Genomic DNA, 19,840 nt, shown 5'->3' with positions numbered 1-19,840 from the left:
TGTCTGATGATTTCTGGTCATGCTTTTGGTTATGAATGGGTACTAAGCCTTTTGGAAGCACTGAGTGCATGAATGGGGGCTTGGATACTATGGCATTAAGTAGAGGTGATCTGGCTAGTGTTTCCTTGGCCATATATATTTTTTTTAATTTTTAAAAAATGTTTTAGTGAGTTTTTTGAGAGAAGGAGACAGACAGCATGAGCAGGGGAGGGTCAGAGAGAGAGGGAGACACAGAATCTGAAGCAGGCTCCAGGATCTGAGCTGTCAGCACAGTACCCGATGCGGGGCTTGAACCCACAAACCGTGAGATCATGACCTGAGCTGAAGTCAGATGCTTAACTGACTGAGCCACCCAGGCACCACTCCTTGGCCATCTTTTTATGTTAGTATCTCTGGTCCCCTTCTCCTTGCTGGTCTGATGCCCCAGAGAAAGATTTATTCATTCATTTATAATTATTTATAAGTATATACTCTAGGCACTAGAGATAGCAATGAATAAAGCAGGCAAAAATTCTCCATTTTTAAGATGTTAAACATTTTTTTTTAATTTTAAATTTATTTTGAGAGGTAGGGAGCAAGCAGAGGAGAGGCAGAGAGAGAAGGAGAGAAAATCCCAAGCAAGCTCTGTGCTGTTAGCACGGAGCCCAATGTGGGGCTCAAACTCACAAACTGTGAGATCATACCTGAGGTGAAATCAAGAGTTGGACACTTAACTGACTAAGCCACCCAGGAGCCCCAAAATGTTTTAAATTTTTAAGCAGTTTTATTGAGGTATAACTGACGAAGATTAAACTGTACATATTTAAAGTGTCCATTTTGGTGTATTTTGACATATGTGTATAACCACAAAACTGTCACCATGATGAAGATGATAAACATCCAGTCCCTCTAAAAGTTTCCTTGGCCCCTTTATAATCCAGTCTCCTCTCCCCTACAAAAATGTTCCCCCCACAAGCAGCCGCTCATCTTTTTTCTGTTAATGTGGGTTAATTTACATTTTCTAGACTTTTCTGTAAGGAAAATAATACAGTTGTACTGTTTTTGTCCAGACAAAAATTCTTGTTTTCATGGAGTCCATATTCTGGTGGAGGAGATTAACCATAAATGAGATAAATGAGTGTGTATTATATATTAAATACTAATAACTGGTAAGGAGGAAAAATAAAGCAGGGAGGGTAGAAGTAGAAGTATTGGAAGAGTGTAACTATACTTACGGTGGTGAGCATTTCATAATGTTTATAATTATTCAGTCACTGTGCTGTAGCCCTGAAACTAATATTTTTTTTTAGGTTGCTTTTTTTTTTTTTTTTAATGTTTTATTTATTTCTAGGAGAGAGAGAGAGAGAGACAGCGTGAGCAGGGGAGGGTCAGAGAGAGAGGGAGTCACAGACTGAAGCAGGCTCCAGGCTCTGAGCTGGCAGTCAGCACAGAGCCCGACGCTGGGCTCGAACCCACAAACCGCGAGATCACGACCTAAGCGAAAGTCGGACGCTTAACCGACTAAGCCACCCAGGCACCCCCTGAAACTAATATATTAATGATAGTTCAAGTAAAAAAAAGTGGCAAAATGAAGTATTGGTCTGCAATGACCTGGAAATTAAAGAAAAAATTATTGATATTTTCCCCTAGATAGTTTGAGTACCACCGCCTGAGATGATGTATGAGGCTGAATTCTCCATCTCCAGTTGCCTTTGTTTTAGCCACGGAAGGCCAAGGTGCTGGCATCTGCCTTTATCACCTGAAAGAGTTGTCTACCTTGACTTATTAATGAAGACTGGTACAGAAAGAACTGTTGTGAACTTGGGCATGTCAAGTGGCCTCTGTCATGTGTAAATTTGTGATAATGGAACCAGATATATAACACAGTGTCTTGGGTTCTGATTTTCTATCATCCCGTGAAGGAAAAAGTTCCTCATTTTCCTGTAGGTGCGTGCCTCCTAGGAAGGTTAAGGTTACAACCACTGAGCTCCTATTTTGACTTACAGTGCAGGACATGTTTGAAGAAACTTAGTAGCCACAATTTTTGTTGTACTGTAGGCTCAGGTTGTGGTTACATGAAGATAACATTTCTTTTCTTGTGTTTCTCCCTAATTAGAGCTTGCTTACCTGGCTACAGGGAAGAAAGGGCCAGGATGGTATAGTTATGGAAGGCCGTAAATGTGGACTCAGATAGCATTATGTTAAACCCCAGCTTAGTGACCTAACAGTCTTTACTGTTACAACTTCCAACTTCCCTGAGCCTCAGTGTCTAAATCTGTTCAGTGGGCACAATGATTTTTACGTAGTAGAGTTTTAGGGTCGAATGATATTTTTGTAAGGCACTTGTGAAGGCTGGTAGAACAGTTTAAACATATTGTATTATTATCATGTTTTTTTAAAATTCAATTAATAGTTGAGCACCTGTCTCTCTCCCCCGCCCAAATGTATTGGAAGAGTCAGGTTGGAGTGGTGAGGGAAGGCCTCAATGGGAAGACTTGTGTGTAAAGACCTGAAGAGGTGAGGGAATGAGTTAGGGATATTTACTGGGCAAAAGAGTTCCAGGTGGAGAAAACAGGTCCTGAGATACAAGTGTGTCTGGGATGATGGGGAAACCATACAGAGGCTACTGTCGTTCTTTTTTTGTTCCGTGTGCTTCCTTCCCTGAAGTCTCTTGTGTACATATGCTCAGTGAGTGTGTTACCTGTCTCTCCTCATTAGAATTTTTTGATAAATAAATGTAATGCGTTCTTGGAAGATTTTTCACCTAGAGGGAAAAAAAAACTCGGTTTGGTATCTAAAACATATCTTCATTTGTTTGAAAAAACGAACTGTGATATTAATCTTGTTTTCTGATAATAAAAATGAAGTAAGACTTAATTGTATTCTGATTTTAAAAAGCTTTTTTAAAACATTTATTCACCTTTGAGAGAGAGAGAGACAGTGTGAGCAGGGGAGGGTCAGAGAGAGAGGGAGACACAGAATCCGAAGCAGGCTCCAGGCTCTGAGCTGTCAGCACAGAGCCTGACACAGGCCTCGAACTCATGAACTGTGAGATCATGACCTGAGCCGAAGTCGGACACTTAACCGAGTGAGCTACCCAGGCACTCCAGTTGTATTCGATTTTAAAATGTCAGTTATCTTTGCCATTTTTCTCCCAGTTTTTCAATCCAGTTTAAACTTACCCAAAGAAATAAGAGCAGTGTGTTCCTTTCTCCCCCCAAGTACATGTTGTAACTTTTACCTTTTATTTTCATTTAGGAAGAAAGGTTTTGGTGGGACTGCAGGAATGGCATTTGTGGGAACAGTGTGTTCAAGGAGCCATGCAGGTGGAATTAACGTGGTATGTTTTTGTTCTTGATATTTAACTCTGGACACCCGCATTAGGACAGTGGCAAGCATTTCTTTGCATTACTTCCTACCCTAGTCCTTAAAACAATATTTTGGGTAGAAATGGTAGATGTGTTCTTTCCCTAGAGACTGGATTAAGTTTTCTAATATTATGTGTTTATTAGCTCCTCACTCTTTCAGGACAGGGATGTTGAGACTCCATTTAAGAATCTGTCTTCCCATAAATCATTGCAGATAACCTATTAGTGCTAATTGGTCTGTTGCTTAAAGGATCTGTTTCCATAATCAGTGTGTTGAGTCACATCAGTTTCCTACAAATATATGAAGACTGATGTTGGATGCTTGATTTATCGTAAAAACTGTCACCATTGTAGTGATAAATTTCCTCTTGTGGAAAAAAATAATCTGAGAAACAAAACATATCCTTTTTGTTCAGAAACCTAAGTAATACCTTCCTGTGTTTGGACAGTTTGGGCAAATCACAGTGGAGACCTTTGCATCCATTGTTGCTCATGAGTTGGGTCATAACCTTGGAATGAATCATGATGATGGCAGAGATTGTTTTTGTGGAGCAAAGAGCTGCATCATGAATTCAGGAGCATCGTAAGTAACTGAATTCTCTCTTCTTTTAATGTGGTTTAATTGTTTCTTAAACTCTGTGATATACTCATGTCTGTGTTGAAAAAAATGTTCCTGGCTCCTCTGAAGTTAGTATGTGATATACCAATGAGAAGTCTATTTTTTAATTAAATGGTTCCGGAGACCTTTAAGAAATAAACATTTATGAAGGCCACTCCTGTGTAAACCAGTTGACAGACCAAAAGAGTATAAGAATGTGGAAAAATTTACATCCGAATTAGGAGTTAGTAAAGGGCTTCTGTTAGATGCAGTGCAGGTTGGATTAGATCGAAAGCTACATGAAACATTTACTCATAAACCCCTTCTTGAGAAAGTGCTGCATTGTCACTGTAAGTAGAGGAAATCTTGACATAGTCCTGCTAACATTTTCAATTTTATAGATGAAGGTGGGAGGCAAGACAAAGAGCAGGAAAAAGAAGAGTTCACATTTATTGAATGTTACTTATGTATTAGGCACTGCTCTAAGCACTTAAAATGTATTACTCTTTAATGATCAGCAACCTAATGAGATGTGGGTATCTCTGTTTAAGGATGAAGAAACGTCATGTAAGACTTCTTCTTGAAGTCAAGAAGTCTAGGGCCAGAGCCTGTGATTTTAGAACCCCTTCCTTTGCAAGGGTTCAAAAGTAATTACAATAGAGGGTCTATGGGTTTTGATGGAGATTTGTTATAAGGGAACAAGGTTCCTTCCTAATTTAGTAGGTGGCAGTGCTAAACAGAGGCTTGGACATAGTCACAATGCATACATATGTAGAGTAGAAGCTGAACCAGAGAAAAAATTAGATGTGGAAGCTCTTCATCTTTTCCAAAGACAGATGAAGATTTCATATGGGGACTATCCACAGCCCCAAGTATTCATTTCCTTTCCTACCTCCCTCAAGTTCCTGGGGCACAGAAAGAATAATTAAAACCGCTTTTAGCCTGCTCTTTATCTTGAGATCTGAAGGTACAATTCTAATTAAATCCTGATGGAAAGGGAAGCACTCGAGCAGAATTTACTGCAGAATTTATCTGTTTTTGAGGAAATAACTAGGCTGAAAAATAGATATGGGAGAATTAGAACAGTGCTTATGAAAAAAAACACCTATACTTAATAAAAAAGGTAATTATGTTCACAAGAAAAGATCTGTTTGTAAAAGATTCCTTGTAGGAGAGAGAAGTAAATTTAGCATTTGCTTTGGCTAGGAGTGGAGTTGAAGAAGACATGAATTCAGGGAATAAGAAATGAATAATCAACAATAAAATAAGACAGGAGACTAAGCTAAAAACAGTGGCATGCAGAGTTAGGAAAGGAATATCCTGAAACAGTACTGTAGTGGAACTTAAAATGGTATATGAAGCAATGAGGAATGGACCCATACTTACTCATTCATGCATCAAGTATTTATTGAGCACTGATCATGTGCTAGACTTTGTTTTATGCCCTTGGACTGTCTCAGGGAATTAGATAAAGACTTGGCCTTCGTGGAGTGTACATTTTAATGGGGGAAGACAAACTAGTAACATAATAAATACATCAATAATGCAGAACATTAGGAGGTAATAAGTGCCATGGAAAATAAAATAGAGCAAGATTAGAAGATTGGGAGGGCCAGAGTGGTGGTGGTAGTGGCAGTGGTGGTGATGGTAGAGGTAAGGTTGCAATTTTAAATCTGTATTACCAGGCTAAGCTTCTTTGAGATGATGTTAGACTAACTACTTGAAGGAGGTGAGTTGAAAGCTGTGTGGGTATCTGAGAGAAGAGCCAAGTACCAAAGGAAGATGGTCAGGATAGGCTTTTTTTTCAAGATGGAAGAAATTACAGCAGGTTTGTATGCTAATAGGACTAATTTAGCAGAGGGGTAAAATTGGTGATGTAGGACAAAGAGGGGGGCATTGCTATTAGTAGACCTTGAGTGGGTGAGAGGGCTTGGGATTGGGGGTACAAGTAGAGGGCTTTGTTCTAATGGAACACTTACTTGTAGGGTGTCTGTAGTAATAGGAATAAGTGGACATAGATGCTGGTAGATGGATAGATGTGGTGGGAGTCTGTGGCTCAGTTTTGTCCGTGAAGAATGAAGTAGATTCATCAGCGGAAAGGTTCGGGGGGAGGCTGGTGGGGGTTTCAGGAAATAGGAAAAGGTATGAGATAGTCATGTAGAAGAATGGGAGAATAAATGGAGGAGAGTATGTTTCTGGGGCACTTTTAAAGGGTCACCTCAGACTCATAGTCATGAATTTTAGGTGAGATTAGTCTCTGGTTGTATGTTTTTGTGCAGCCATATTCAACTGCATAGGTACATAAGAGGGTTGATGTTAACTAGGTTGTAGTTAGGCCAAATACAATGAAGTAAGAGAGGTGCAAGGAAGTCAAATCTATTTGCAAAGGAGTAATTATAATGATGGACCATGATATTTAAGCTGGATAAGGCTTATGAAAGGGAGGACATTAAGGGGACAAGGGAAGTAAAAAGGGAAAACGTCAATGAATTGGATGTCCTGAGGAGATTGAAGGTATATTGGAGTAAAAGGTATATCTGGGGAGGATAAAATGCATAAAGTTGAGCTTATAAATTATAGTAATGGTAAAATGTCCATTAAAAGCTTGGCAATGAGTCATTGAGTGGTGGAGGATTAGATCATTGGAGGAGAGGAATTCAAGCCAAGGAGAGCCCAAGGGATTAATATGATTATCTACCTGTATATTGAAATTGGCAAAAATTAAGACAAGAATAGTGTTAGAGTGACGATGTTAGCAAGAAGGACATGAGAGGGAGTAACCCAGGGGTTGGTTATGTTATTGATAAAGACAGCAGGTAGTTTAATTTTATGAGATTCAAAGCTGGGAGATTTTAGAAAGGAGGGAGAGAGAATGGCCTAGAAGCAGCAATCTGGAGGAAGATTCTATCTCTAGTTGTATGAGGGTTTTGGGAAAAAGCTGCTGCACTTTGAGAAGGCTCTAGTGGAAGCTGTGAAATCAGGGAATAGCTGAATTTCAAGTAGAGCTTGACAGTGAAAGGTACTTTCAGAGAAGAGATTGAGAATTTTGGAGGTTTTTTTTTTTGTTTTTTTTTTCCTGCCTATCGACTGTGAATTCCAGGGTGCATAGTAAGGGAACAAGAAGGAGACAAGGTCCTACATAGAGAGCTACAGCTTGCTATGGTGATAGATGTAAACTGAAATAAAGGACATAATGGAATATGTCCTGGTAGACTCCAGGCAGCAGACTGGTGCTGGGCTGAGTGTGTTAGGAAATGGAATGAGTGAAGTGTTTGGGATTTCTTCTTGACCTCTGTCAGTAGATTCAAGAAGTCAGTCCTATGATGGGAATTCATTTTGGCCCTGGGTGGGTGACTCCTCCTTAATGCCTGTTCAAAAAAGATCTGCAAGTCAATTATTATAAGCTTTCCAGATTGCAAGGGGAAAGAACAGAGATTAAAAGTTAGAGAGAGGTTGAGAACACAGTGGAAAGAATAGTTTATGGGCCATTGGATTTAGAGGAGGGGCAATGAGAACAAATGGAGCTTGAAAGAAATTCTATAATATTAAAAAAATAAAAGTAACTAAGTGGGAGAGGTATAAAGTCACAGAAAATTAGAGAAATATGTCTAACAGCATTTTATTTTATTACATTTTTAAAAATGTTTATTTATTTTTGAGAGAGACAGAGAGAGAAAGAATGCAAGTGGGGGAGAGGCAGAGAGAGGGAGACACAACATCTGAAGCAGGTTCCCAGCTCCAAGCTGTTAGCACAGAGCCCGATGTGTAGCTCAAACTCATAAACTGGAAGTCATGACCTGAACCGAAATTGGACACTTAACTGACTGAGCCACCCAGCTGCCCCATCTAACTGCATTTTAAATTGTCATAATAATAACCTTAAGGAAGAATTGAAAACAGGATGCACATTTCTACTTCACAAGGACAATGGTTTTTGTTTTTTGTTTTTTATTAAAGTAGACTCCACACCCAACATGGGGCTTGCATTCATTACCCTGAGGTAAAGTGTCACATGCTCTACTGACTGAGCCAGCCAGGTGCCCCAGGACAAAAAAATTTTAGAAAATGTATTCCACTAAGAAAAAAAAGCCCTAAAGAACATATTGTTAAGGTGTTACAGAATAGAAAATGTAAGATATAATAATTTAAGGTCGAATACAATAGTTTTGACAAATATATATGGAGTGCCTCTCAGACTATGTCTCACACTGCTTCAATGAAATGTTTTATCTAGGAAACATACATAGACAGAGAGGCTCAAAATAAGGCAAAAATGATCACTTTTCAATTTAGATATACAATCATTAATGAACATTTATCATAATTGTTTATATTATGTTATTAAAATATATAATGTAAATGCACACCTAGGTGGCTCATTCAGGTAAGTGTCTGACTTCGGCTCAGGTCATGATCTCGCAGTTCATGAGTTTCAGCCCCGCGATGGTCTGTCTGTCTCTCTCTCTCTCTCAAAAATAAATAAACATTTAAAATATATAATGTAAAAAGTTATGTCAAGGGAAAATGAGCACATATCTTGGAGGAAATTTTATTTTATTTTTTTAAATTTTTTACANCATGACCTGAACCGAAATTGGACACTTAACTGACTGAGCCACCCAGCTGCCCCATCTAACTGCATTTTAAATTGTCATAATAATAACCTTAAGGAAGAATTGAAAACAGGATGCACATTTCTACTTCACAAGGACAATGGTTTTTGTTTTTTGTTTTTTATTAAAGTAGACTCCACACCCAACATGGGGCTTGCATTCATTACCCTGAGGTAAAGTGTCACATGCTCTACTGACTGAGCCAGCCAGGTGCCCCAGGACAAAAAAATTTTAGAAAATGTATTCCACTAAGAAAAAAAAGCCCTAAAGAACATATTGTTAAGGTGTTACAGAATAGAAAATGTAAGATATAATAATTTAAGGTCGAATACAATAGTTTTGACAAATATATATGGAGTGCCTCTCAGACTATGTCTCACACTGCTTCAATGAAATGTTTTATCTAGGAAACATACATAGACAGAGAGGCTCAAAATAAGGCAAAAATGATCACTTTTCAATTTAGATATACAATCATTAATGAACATTTATCATAATTGTTTATATTATGTTATTAAAATATATAATGTAAATGCACACCTAGGTGGCTCATTCAGGTAAGTGTCTGACTTCGGCTCAGGTCATGATCTCGCAGTTCATGAGTTTCAGCCCCGCGATGGTCTGTCTGTCTCTCTCTCTCTCTCAAAAATAAATAAACATTTAAAATATATAATGTAAAAAGTTATGTCAAGGGAAAATGAGCACATATCTTGGAGGAAATTTTATTTTATTTTTTTAAATTTTTTACATTTTTTTATATTTTTATTTATTTCTAGGAGAGAGAGAAAGAGACAGAGTGAGCAGGGGAGGGTCAGAGAGAGAGGGAGACACAGACTCTGAAATAGGCTCCAGGCTCTGAGCTGGCAGTCAGCACAGAGCCCGACGTGGGGCTCGAACCCACGAACCGCGAGATCATGACCTAAGCGAAAGTCGGACGCTTAACCGACTAAGCCACCCAGGCGCCCCTCTTGGAGGAAATTTTAAAACATTTTAATCATTAACAGATTATATAAACAAAACACATAAGATTATAGAGGCTTAAATAAATATTAGTATGGTTGATTTAATAGATTAAAGTATAACTCTGTGTACAAGTAGATCGTGTATCTTCATTTCAGGTGTTTAGGAATCTCAACAAAAATTGACTATGTATTTTGCCAAAAGATTTACATAATTTAAAAAAAGCAGAAACAGAACAGGTCTCATTCTTTGGCCACGCTATGGTAAAACTAGATATTTTACCCTTAAATGAGTTAGTAATTTAAAAAAGCTCTTGTGGGGTGCCTGGGTGGCTGATTCAGTTTGGCGACCAACTCTTGATTTTGGCTCAGGTCATGATCTTACCCTTTGTAGGATCGAGCCCCGCATTGGGCTCTTCACTGACTGTGGCTTTTCTGCCTTCCTCCTCTCTCTCTGCCCCTCCCCCATTCACCTCCTCTTTCTCTGTCTCTCTCTCTCTCTTTCAAAATAAATAAAAAACTTTTAAAAAAATAATAAAAAACTTTTCTGAGTAAATCTTGTATCAGAGACCTAAAATCTAAAATAATTATATATTATTTTGAATGAAATGGTATTATATTACCTTTAAAACTTACTGCATATTAAAACTTCACCATGAACATAAGATGATCTTGAATATATAAGGTGATCTATAGTTTTTCCCCATGAGAACAGCAAGAAGACATTTTTGGGGGGAATCTTAAGGGTGTAAACTGGTAGGGATGTAGAAGATATATATAGAGAGAACTATTGGGGAGCCATGGAGGGAAATAACTATGGTGATAGGAGAGACTGACCATTTAGGATTTGAAGTAGAGGGAAACTACCAACATCAGGTGAACCTGATAGAGTGGGACCCATAGGAATAATCAGCCTTATTCACCTACTAACTTCTTATCTCTGCTAGTGCCTCTTATTGACCATGTATCATTGGATGCAATCTTCTAAGCATAGAACACAGTAGAGAAGAATGGGGATAATATTGGAGGGGAAACCATAAATCTTGGGCATACATGATACTATCAGTACTATTACTTTATCTTGGTTTAGATTTTCTAGCTAGTGCAATGAATAAGGAAAAGATTTAGGAATAAATATTTGAAAAGAGGCAGTTAATGATGTTGTAGGATTGTCTAGTTTTGAAAACCAAGGAAATCAAATATTAGAAATACAGTTATAAAATAAGTAGATTTCTAATAAACCAGTTATAACTATTTTGAAAGACATGAGAAAAAACTACATTTGCCGAAAATTCTGAATATCTTGAGATTAACATAATAGGAAATATGCAGTACTTGTTTAAAGAACACACACTAGTTTACTGCAAGTCCAAATACATAATTTGAGTAAAGTTAGTGTTCTTTTATGAGAAGACTAAATATTAGAAATGTATCGGTCTTTATGAGATTAATTCATAAATTTAATGTAACTCCAATCAAGTTCCAGATATGTATATAGTTCTTTCATTCTGGAATTTGACAAAAATAAATTTAAAGTCAACCTGGAAGAAGAATTTTGCAATAGTAGTGAAGAAAATATTGAAAAGAAGACCCTTAAAGAATGCTTTTGATACAAGCTATTATGATATGTACAATATTAAGCAAAATAAACCTATCAACAATCTTATAGTAGAAAGTTCAGAAATCCTAAAAGTGGCATTTTTAAAAGTTTTTTTTTTATCTTGTATTTTATACAAGCGTATCCGTTTTTTTAATGTTTAGTTGTATTTGAGAGAGAGAGAAACAGAGCATGTGAGCAGGGGAGAGGCAGAGAGAGGAAGACAGAGGATTCAAAGTAGGCTCTGTGTAACATAACAGAAGAGAGCCCAATGTGGGGCTTGAACTCATGAACTGTGAGATCATGACCTGAACCGACTGAGCCACCCAGGTGCCCCAAAAGTGGCATTTTTAAAAAGATGGTAAGTTGGGCTGACCTAATGTGTTAAGAATTTGGGAAAAATTACCATATATCATACATTAAAATAAATTCTAAATATATAATGAAATATAAGAAAACAGGATTTAATAAATAATAATCTTGGAGAAGGGTTTTTTAAAATAAACTTTTCTGCTCCCTGTCTCCCATTCCCCGTAAAACTATAAAGGACAAAACAGTCTATAGATTTGAAGAGTTGTGTATGTCAAAAACAATTCAAACAGTGAAATGGCAAGTAGTAAAAATACTATTTGAAACATATGTGAGAAGGTTTTTTTAAAAATAAAATACCATAAGTTTATGGATGAACAAAGGATATGATCAATTAGCTCATAATAGAAGAAATAAATGTAAAAGACCAGTAAATTTGTGAAACAAAGAGATGCAAATCACAACAATAACATGTTTTTAACCTATGGAACCAGGAAAGATCCAATACTAATACTTATTTTTGAAGGGTATGGAGGTCATCAGGGCACCCTCATATACTTTTGGTATGAGAATTGGTACAGGCTTTCTGTGGAGCATGTTGGTTATTTGTGTCTGAAACCCTTTTTGTGTCCAAACACTTCTGAGCCAGTAGCTTTATTCTTGGAAATTGTTCTAGGGGAATAATCAGAGGGTGAGCAAGCAGTATGCATATGCATTGTTAAGCAATAAAAACGGGCACAACTTACACATGTTTGAAAAAGATAGATTATTTATATTGACCATGAAACCCCTATTTAGTATAACACTGTATAGTAGAAGTCATATACATACATACATACATACATATATATATATAAATGTTTATTTATTATTGTGAGATAGAGCAAGCAGAAGTGAGGGGCAGAGAGAGAGAGAAAATCTATGTCAGTACAGAGCCCCATGTGGGACTTGAACTCATGAACCTTGAGATCATGACCTGAGCCAAAATCAAGAGTTGGACACTTAACCCACAGAGCTACCTAGACACCCCTAGAAGTCATATTTTTAAACAGTGGATTTTAAACTTTTATTTTAAGCTGGGGAAGCCTCCTCTTTTGTTTTCCTCTTACTATACTCTTACCTAAAATCCCATTATATAAAATATAGAAGGGGACTTTTTCTGGTTGAAGTGGGAGGAGGAAAAGCGCCCCCTCCTCTCTAACTGCTTAGTGGCCCTCTCTATCCCCAGGCTGCCTTATCATTTTCATGGGCCTGAGGCCCCTTTGGTTTTGTGAGTCTCTTCCTCCATTAAAAATGATTAAAAATTAAATTTAAGACTGTGTTGGTATAATGACAGGTATAACCCAGAATAGATTCCTTTTTTTTCTTTTCTTTTCCTATTTTTTCTAAATTAAAAATTTTTTTCTACTTTACTTTTTTTTAAGATTTTTTTTTTCTTTTTGAGAGAGTGTGGACAGGGGAGGAGGAGAGGGAGAGGGAGAGAGAGACTCAAGCAGGCTCCACGCCCAGTGCAGGGTACCACATGGAGCTCAATCTCACGACACTGAGATCCTGACCTGAGCTGGATGCTTAATCAGCTGAGCCACCAGGTTCACTATTCACTATTAAATCGATTCACTATTAAATATTTATTATTGTGATCTCCCCTTTCTCGTCTGATTTTAAAATAAATTACACTTAAAACATTTTTGTGAGCCATTGAAATTATCACGAGCTTTTAGCTTTGTGCCATACTGTGCCTAATGTATTTGTTAGGCCTGGCTCCTGAGGGCATCTCCTTAGAAACTCTAGGGTACTGCAGAAGATGGTTTGTAAATCACTCTGGTTAATAATATGTTGGTTAAAATGTTTATTTATCCAAGTGAAAAAAATATGTGAAATATCATGGTGTGAATTATTCCATTTTAAAAATATATGAACATGTGAAAAAAGACTGGATGTATGCCAAAATGTTTAGTCAGCTCCGATTATTGGCAGTAGTCATTCAGGTCATTTTTATATTTTTTATTATGGTTTTTCTTTGGCAGTAGTCATTCAGGTCATTTTTATATTTTTTATTATGGTTTTTCTTTATCTTTTGAATGATTTTTGCTCTGAGCAGATATATATTTTTTATTTAGGAAATAAAGCAATATTATTTAATAGAAGTATTCTAGAAAAAGTATAGGTACCAGTCTATTACAAATATTAATATTAAAATCATTAAATATTTAAGTGATTGCTAGTTACCAGTGTTCCCTGGACTTTACTCTTGAGAAATGATAATATATGCTTGAAATATTGTAGGGTAATCTTATTGTGGATTTATTTATTTTAAAATCTTTTCACTGAATGATCATATTTCGCTCTGTATAGATCTGAGTGGATTGTGCTGACTTTATTTTCCCATTATTACTGGTGCCCTAATAGTTTTACACTTTTGTTTAGCATTCTAGTAGAGATTTTAGGATATACAGAATAGTTGTCAGTTGTTGCCTTTGCCTTTTGGGGAGGTTGCATGATTGTGTAGTGAGTCATTATGTGAGTTTATACACAGTCTATTGATCTTATAGAAGTAATTTTGTTAGTGTAGTAAGTTAAAATTACCCAGGGAAAAAAGAGAAAAAGTCTTGTTTGTAATTTACTGACTTTCTATGACAGAGCTATAGCTCATAGATAAGTATTGGATAATTATAAATATTCCACTGCTTACAGATATTCACCTCTTGAGCTTTTGTTTTCACTATTGACCTTTTGTGTATTATGCCTACAGGGTTAAAATGAGACTTGGCTTAAGCATGGGTCTTAAGGCAAAGCAAAACATTAAAGAGACAGTTTGAGACTGGGTGAGATTGCACAAGGAATGATATTTGGGGATATCATTGTTTACAGGGTTAGTGTAGAAGCACTTTAGGAGTATTAGGATAGAATTGAGTCTGTAGCAAGCATACACTCTGAGTTTGTGGTCTGAGGCAACACTTGTAATGGCTTGGTCCAAAAGGACTTCTAATGAAGGAACATTGCTTTCTAGATCTAGGAATATAAAATCTTGGAGAATAAAAGGTTTTGCAACTCCCCAAAAAGAACAATAAGTGAGACCTTCACTACTGAATAAAGGGGGACCTGCTTCTTCTAAGGAAAATGTAAACCTGCTTCTTCTAAGGAAAATGTAGACTGTCCCTGGGAGGAGGGCAGAATGGACATAATAGAGATGGTGTTGAATTAATTCTTTAAGGTCTGGTGAGCACTGCTTATTAGGTAGATGACTCTAGTCTATTTCTAATTGAAATAGACTTACTTGCTCCCACAGTTGGCAATAAGTCTCCTAGACTTATTAATGGTGGTGTTTTCTGTTGCATCTTCTTGTGTATTTTTGTTTTGATTTTTAGAGAAAGCCTGCCCTGCATTCCAAGTTTACCTCTTACTCTGGCCTTTATCTTGGATTCTGGGTGTTGTGTTTTGTTTTGTTTTGTTTTGTTTTAGATGATTGCTTCATATAAAAGCTATAGCCCTGTGTTGGCTTTCTGATCTTTAACAACCCCCATCAGGTTGAGCAAATCATCTTTTTTTATAAAGGATTTCTCAGTCCTGACTCAGTACCCTTCTAGTTCGCTAGAGTCCACCGAGCCTGACTTCAGATAGAGAAGCACCAAGAATAACTCTTGGTGGGCCGTCTTGTTCTGATAGAATTCATGATGTACTTTAAAAAAAAAATTTTTTTTTTATTCCCTCTGCCCCTGCCCCCTCAAAATAATAAACTTAAAAAAAAACAGTTTTATTATAAAAAATAAAGCACGTAAGAAAATGTAGCTAAACAAATGTATAGGTGGACATTTGTATAAGAACCCACATCAAATCTCTAGCAGCATCCACAGAGGTACCTTTTGCAGTTTTCCTCCAACATACCTTCTTCCCTGAAGCTAACCATTAGCTTGATTTTTATGGGAATCATTTCCTTGCTTTTCGTTACAGTTTGGCCACCTAAATATGTATTCCTAAACACATTAGTTTTCGCCTGTTTTGAGGTCTAATCATAGAATAGATTAAATAGAGTAAACAAACAGAATTATGCAAGGTACTTCTCGTTGGTGTGGCTTTTTTTAGTTGACATTGTGTTTGTGTTGTTTGTCCATCCTGATACACGTAGCTGCAGTACATTTTCATTTTTGTTGCTTCCGTCTTCTTTTGGTTTGAAGGTTGCCCCACTGGGATTTTACCTCCTCTATATGTTTGAGTTAAAACTCAAAGAAAGCTTAGAGGTAGGAGCTGTGCACCATAACTGATGAAATCAGAGGTGGCTGGAGGAGTGAGTGCTAACTATGTACCTCACCAACAATTGATAGTATCCACTTTAAACTTTAGCTAATGACTTGGGTGTATAATGGTATATTATTGTGCTTTTACTTTGCATTTCCCTGATTACTAATAAGATTAGATTTGATCACCTGTTTATGGGCCATTTGGATTTTGTTTTTCAATCTGCTCTCCCTTTCCCCATTTTGCTGTTGGGTTGACTTTCTTTATTGATTTGTTAGAGTTCTTCATAAATTTTTTGGTGACTTCTGAAAAATTCATAATTTTAATACAGTCATGTATATCAATATATTCCTTTATGACAGTTGCTTTTTGTATCTTATTTAAGAAACCATTCCCTAACTTTGATGTCACAGAGATATTCTTGTGTGTTGTCTTCCAGATTCTTATCCGTTTTTTGTTTTTTGAAAAATTTTTTAATGTTTTATTTATTTTTGGGAGAGAGAGACAGCGTGAGCGGGATAGGATCAGAGAGAGAGTGAGACACAGAATCTGAAGCAGGCTCCAGGCTCTGAGCTAGTTGTCAGCACAGAGTCCGATGTAGGGCTCAAACCCGTGAACCGTGAGATCATGGCCTGAGCCAAAGTCGGATGCTTAACCACCCAGGCACCCAGACTCTTATCCCTTTTAACCTTCATATTTAGGTCTGTAATCCACCTAGAATTATTGTTTGTGCATTGTATAAGGAAGAGGTCAGGTTTTTTTTCCCCAATAGGAATACTTCATTGAATTGGCATCATGTGTTAAAAAGATATCCCTTTCATTGCTACTTTGCAGTGTCATCTTGTCATAAATCAAGTGTCCACAGATGTATAGTATGTGTTTCTGGGCTCTTCTGTTTCATTTGTAAATTAGTCTATATTTGCATCAGGACTACAGTTTCCTAATTTTCACAACTTTATCATTGGTCGATTAAAGCAAGTTATCCTACTTTGACTTACTTGTTTGAGAGTGTGTTGGGTATTGTACTTTCTCATGTAAATTTTAGGATTAACTTGTCCTGTTCCACCAAAAAGTCTTATTTGGCATTTGATTGATATTGTATTAAATCTCTCGATTAGTTTGGTGAAGAATTATTTTCAATAAGTAGTCTTCAAGTCCATGATCTTTAATTCCTCATATTTTTTACAGAGATTTAAATTTCATGGGGCGCCTGGGTGGCTCAGTCAGTTAAGCTCTAACTTCGGCTCAGGTCATGATCTCACGGTTCGTGGGTTTGAGCCCTGTGTCGGGCTCTGTGCTGACAGCTAGCTCTGAGCCTGGAGGCTGCTTCAGATTCTGTGTCTCCCTCTCTCTCTGACCCTCCCCTGCTCAGGCTCTCTCTCTCTCAGAAATAAATAAAACGTTAAAAAAAATAAAAAAAATTCTTTTGTTAGTTTATTCCTATACTTTATATTTTTGGATATTATTGTAGGTGATATCTCTTTTAAAAATTAATTTTCTAATATTTTTGTATAAAAATAAAATTGATTTTGTATATGTGCTTCATATTTAGCATCTCATTGCATTCTTATATCAGTGCTACATACTTGTAAATTCTTTTGGCTATTTACTTGTATAATCATATCATCTGGCAATGATGAAGTCTTGTTTCTACCTCATCAATCCTTATATAACTTTTATTTATTTATTTTTATATTACCTTACTGTACAGGAGGGTCCTCCTGTACAGTATTGAAATAGAAGTGGTGGTAATGTGCTTCTTTGTCTTACTCTTTTTTTTTAACAAAAATAGTTAACACACAATGTTGTATTAGTTTCAGGTGTATAACATAGTGATTCAACAATTCTATGCATTACACTAGTTACAATCTATCAAAAGAAAAGCTTTCAGCCTTTTATCATTAAATATAATGTTTGCTAAAGATTTTGCACACTCTTTTTTTTTCTTTTATTTTTAAAGCTTTTATTTAATTTCTGGTTAGTTAACATGCAGTATAATATTAGTTTTAGGTATAGAGTTTAGTGATTCATCACTTACATACAACACCCAGTGCTCATCATAACAAGTGCCTTCATCATACCCATCATCCACTTAACCCATCCCACCACCTATCTGACCTCCAGTAACCTTCATTTTGTTCTTTATAGTTGAGAGAGTCTGTTTTCCGGTTTGCCTCTCTCTCTCTCTCTCTCTCTCTCTCTCTCTCTCTCTCTTTTTTTACCCTATATTAATATGTTTTGTTTCTTAAATTCCACATATGAGTGAAATCATATGATATTTGTCTTTTTCTGACTGACTCATTTTGCTTAGTGTAATACTCTAGTTCCATCCACATTATTGCAAATTGCAAGAGTTCATTCCTTTTGATGGCTGAATAATATTTCAGTGTGTGTGTGTGTGTGTGTGTGTGTGTGTGTGTGTGTGTACACACCCCACATCTTCTTTATCCATTTACCAGTGGATAGGCATTTGGGTTCTTTCCATAATTTGGCTATTGTTGATAATGCTGCTATAAACAGTGGAGTGCCTGTGTCCTTTCGAATCAGTATTTTTGTATCCGTTGGGTGAATACTTAGTAGTGCAATTACTGGATTGTAGGGTAGTTCTATTTTTAACTTTCTAAGGAACCTCCATCCTGTTTTCCAGAGTGGCTGCACTAGTTTGCATTCCCATCAGCATTTAAGAGTGTTCCCCTTTCTCTGCAACAGATACTCTTTATTGGGTTAAGGATTGTCCTTTCTCCATCAGGTTGTCTTTGATACTTTGTCAAAGATATGTTAACCGTATTTGTGTGGATTTGATTCTCTTCCATCAATCCATTTGTGTATTCTTTTGCCAATACTATGCTGTCTTGATTTACTGTAGTGTTATGGTAAATCTTAAAGCCAGATAGTGTCACTTTTTAAATTTTATTCTCTTTCCATATTGTGTTGGTCATTATGGGTCTTTTTCTTTCCATATAAACTTTAGATCAATTTGTTGATACCCACAAAATAACTGGGTGGGTATAAATAGCTATAAATAAATAGCTGAATATAATTGGGGTTGCTTTGAATCTATAGATCAAGTTGGGAAGAATGGACTTCTTTACAATGTTGAGTTTTCCTGTCCCTGAACATGGAATATCTCTCCATTTATGTAGATCTTTTTTTCTTTCTATTTTTTAAAACTTTTTATGTTTTTATTTTATATTTGAGAGAGAGAGAGAGACAGAGCACGAGCAGGGGAGGGGCAGAGACATGGAGACAGAATCTGGCGCAGGCTCCAGGCTCTGAGCTGTTAGCACAGAGCCTGATGTGGGGATCGAACTCACGAGCAGTGAGACCATGACCTGAACCAAAATCGGACGCTTAACTGACTGAGCCACACAGGCACCCCTATGTAGGTCTGTTTTGATTTTTTTTCATTAAGAGTTTTGCAGTTTTTCTCTGTAGATCTTGTACATATTTTATTAGATTTATACCTAAGTTGTTTTGTTTTTGTTTTGGCCAATATAAATGTTATTGTGTGTTTAATTTCAAAATCTGTTGTTTGTTGCTGGTATATAAGAAAGCAGTTGACTTGTATATTCATCTTATTATGTTATACAACCTTTAATTGCTTTAATTAGTTTGGTGTAATTGCTTATTTCAGAAATATTTTTTTGATTCTTTTGGAGTTTAAATTTTTTTTTTTAAGTTTATTTATTTTTGAGAGACAGAGAGAGACAGAGCACAAGCAGGGGAGGGGCAGACAGAGAGGGAGACACAGAATCCAAAGCAGGCTCCAGGCTCTGAACCGTCAGCACAGAGCTGGATGCAGGGCTCAAATTCACGAACCGAGATCACGGCCTGATCCAATGTTGGATGCTTAACCGACTGAGCCACTCAGGCTCCCCGTCTTTTGGATTTTCTACATAGACAATCATGTCATTTATGACAGTTTTATTTCTTCTAATCTGTATGTCTTTGTTTCCGTTTTTTTATTGATTACACTATCAGTTTTGTCTGATATTAATTTAACTTTCTTAGATTTTTTTTTCATCCTTTTACTTTGAACTTTTCTTTATCTTTACATTTTAGATATATGTTTCTAAACAACATATGTTTAGATTTTATTTTTTAATCCAGATTGACAATATTTATCTCTTAATTGTATCATTTAATTTACTTATGTTTAATGTAATTACTAATATACTATA

General features: G+C 36.5%; 1 protein-coding gene across 2 annotated transcripts in view; it reads left to right on the top strand.

Moving 5' to 3' along the window:
* ADAM9 (ADAM metallopeptidase domain 9) overlaps nt 1-19,840 on the top strand; it is a 142,085-nt gene that overhangs the window by 39,767 nt on the left and 82,478 nt on the right. For both annotated transcript variants that reach the window (XM_077769472.1, XM_077769471.1), the window contains exons 10-11: nt 3,238-3,319; nt 3,797-3,930. In XM_077769472.1, coding sequence (XP_077625598.1) covers nt 3,238-3,319; nt 3,797-3,930 — 216 coding nt within the window. The remainder of the gene's footprint in view (nt 1-3,237; nt 3,320-3,796; nt 3,931-19,840) is intronic.

This window comes from Crocuta crocuta, unplaced genomic scaffold, assembly GCF_008692635.1.
Source record: "Crocuta crocuta isolate KB4526 unplaced genomic scaffold, BGI_CrCroc_1.0 scaffold698, whole genome shotgun sequence".
In the NCBI taxonomy this organism is placed as follows: domain Eukaryota; kingdom Metazoa; phylum Chordata; class Mammalia; order Carnivora; family Hyaenidae; genus Crocuta; species Crocuta crocuta.
This window is presented reverse-complemented; position numbering and strand designations above follow the sequence as displayed.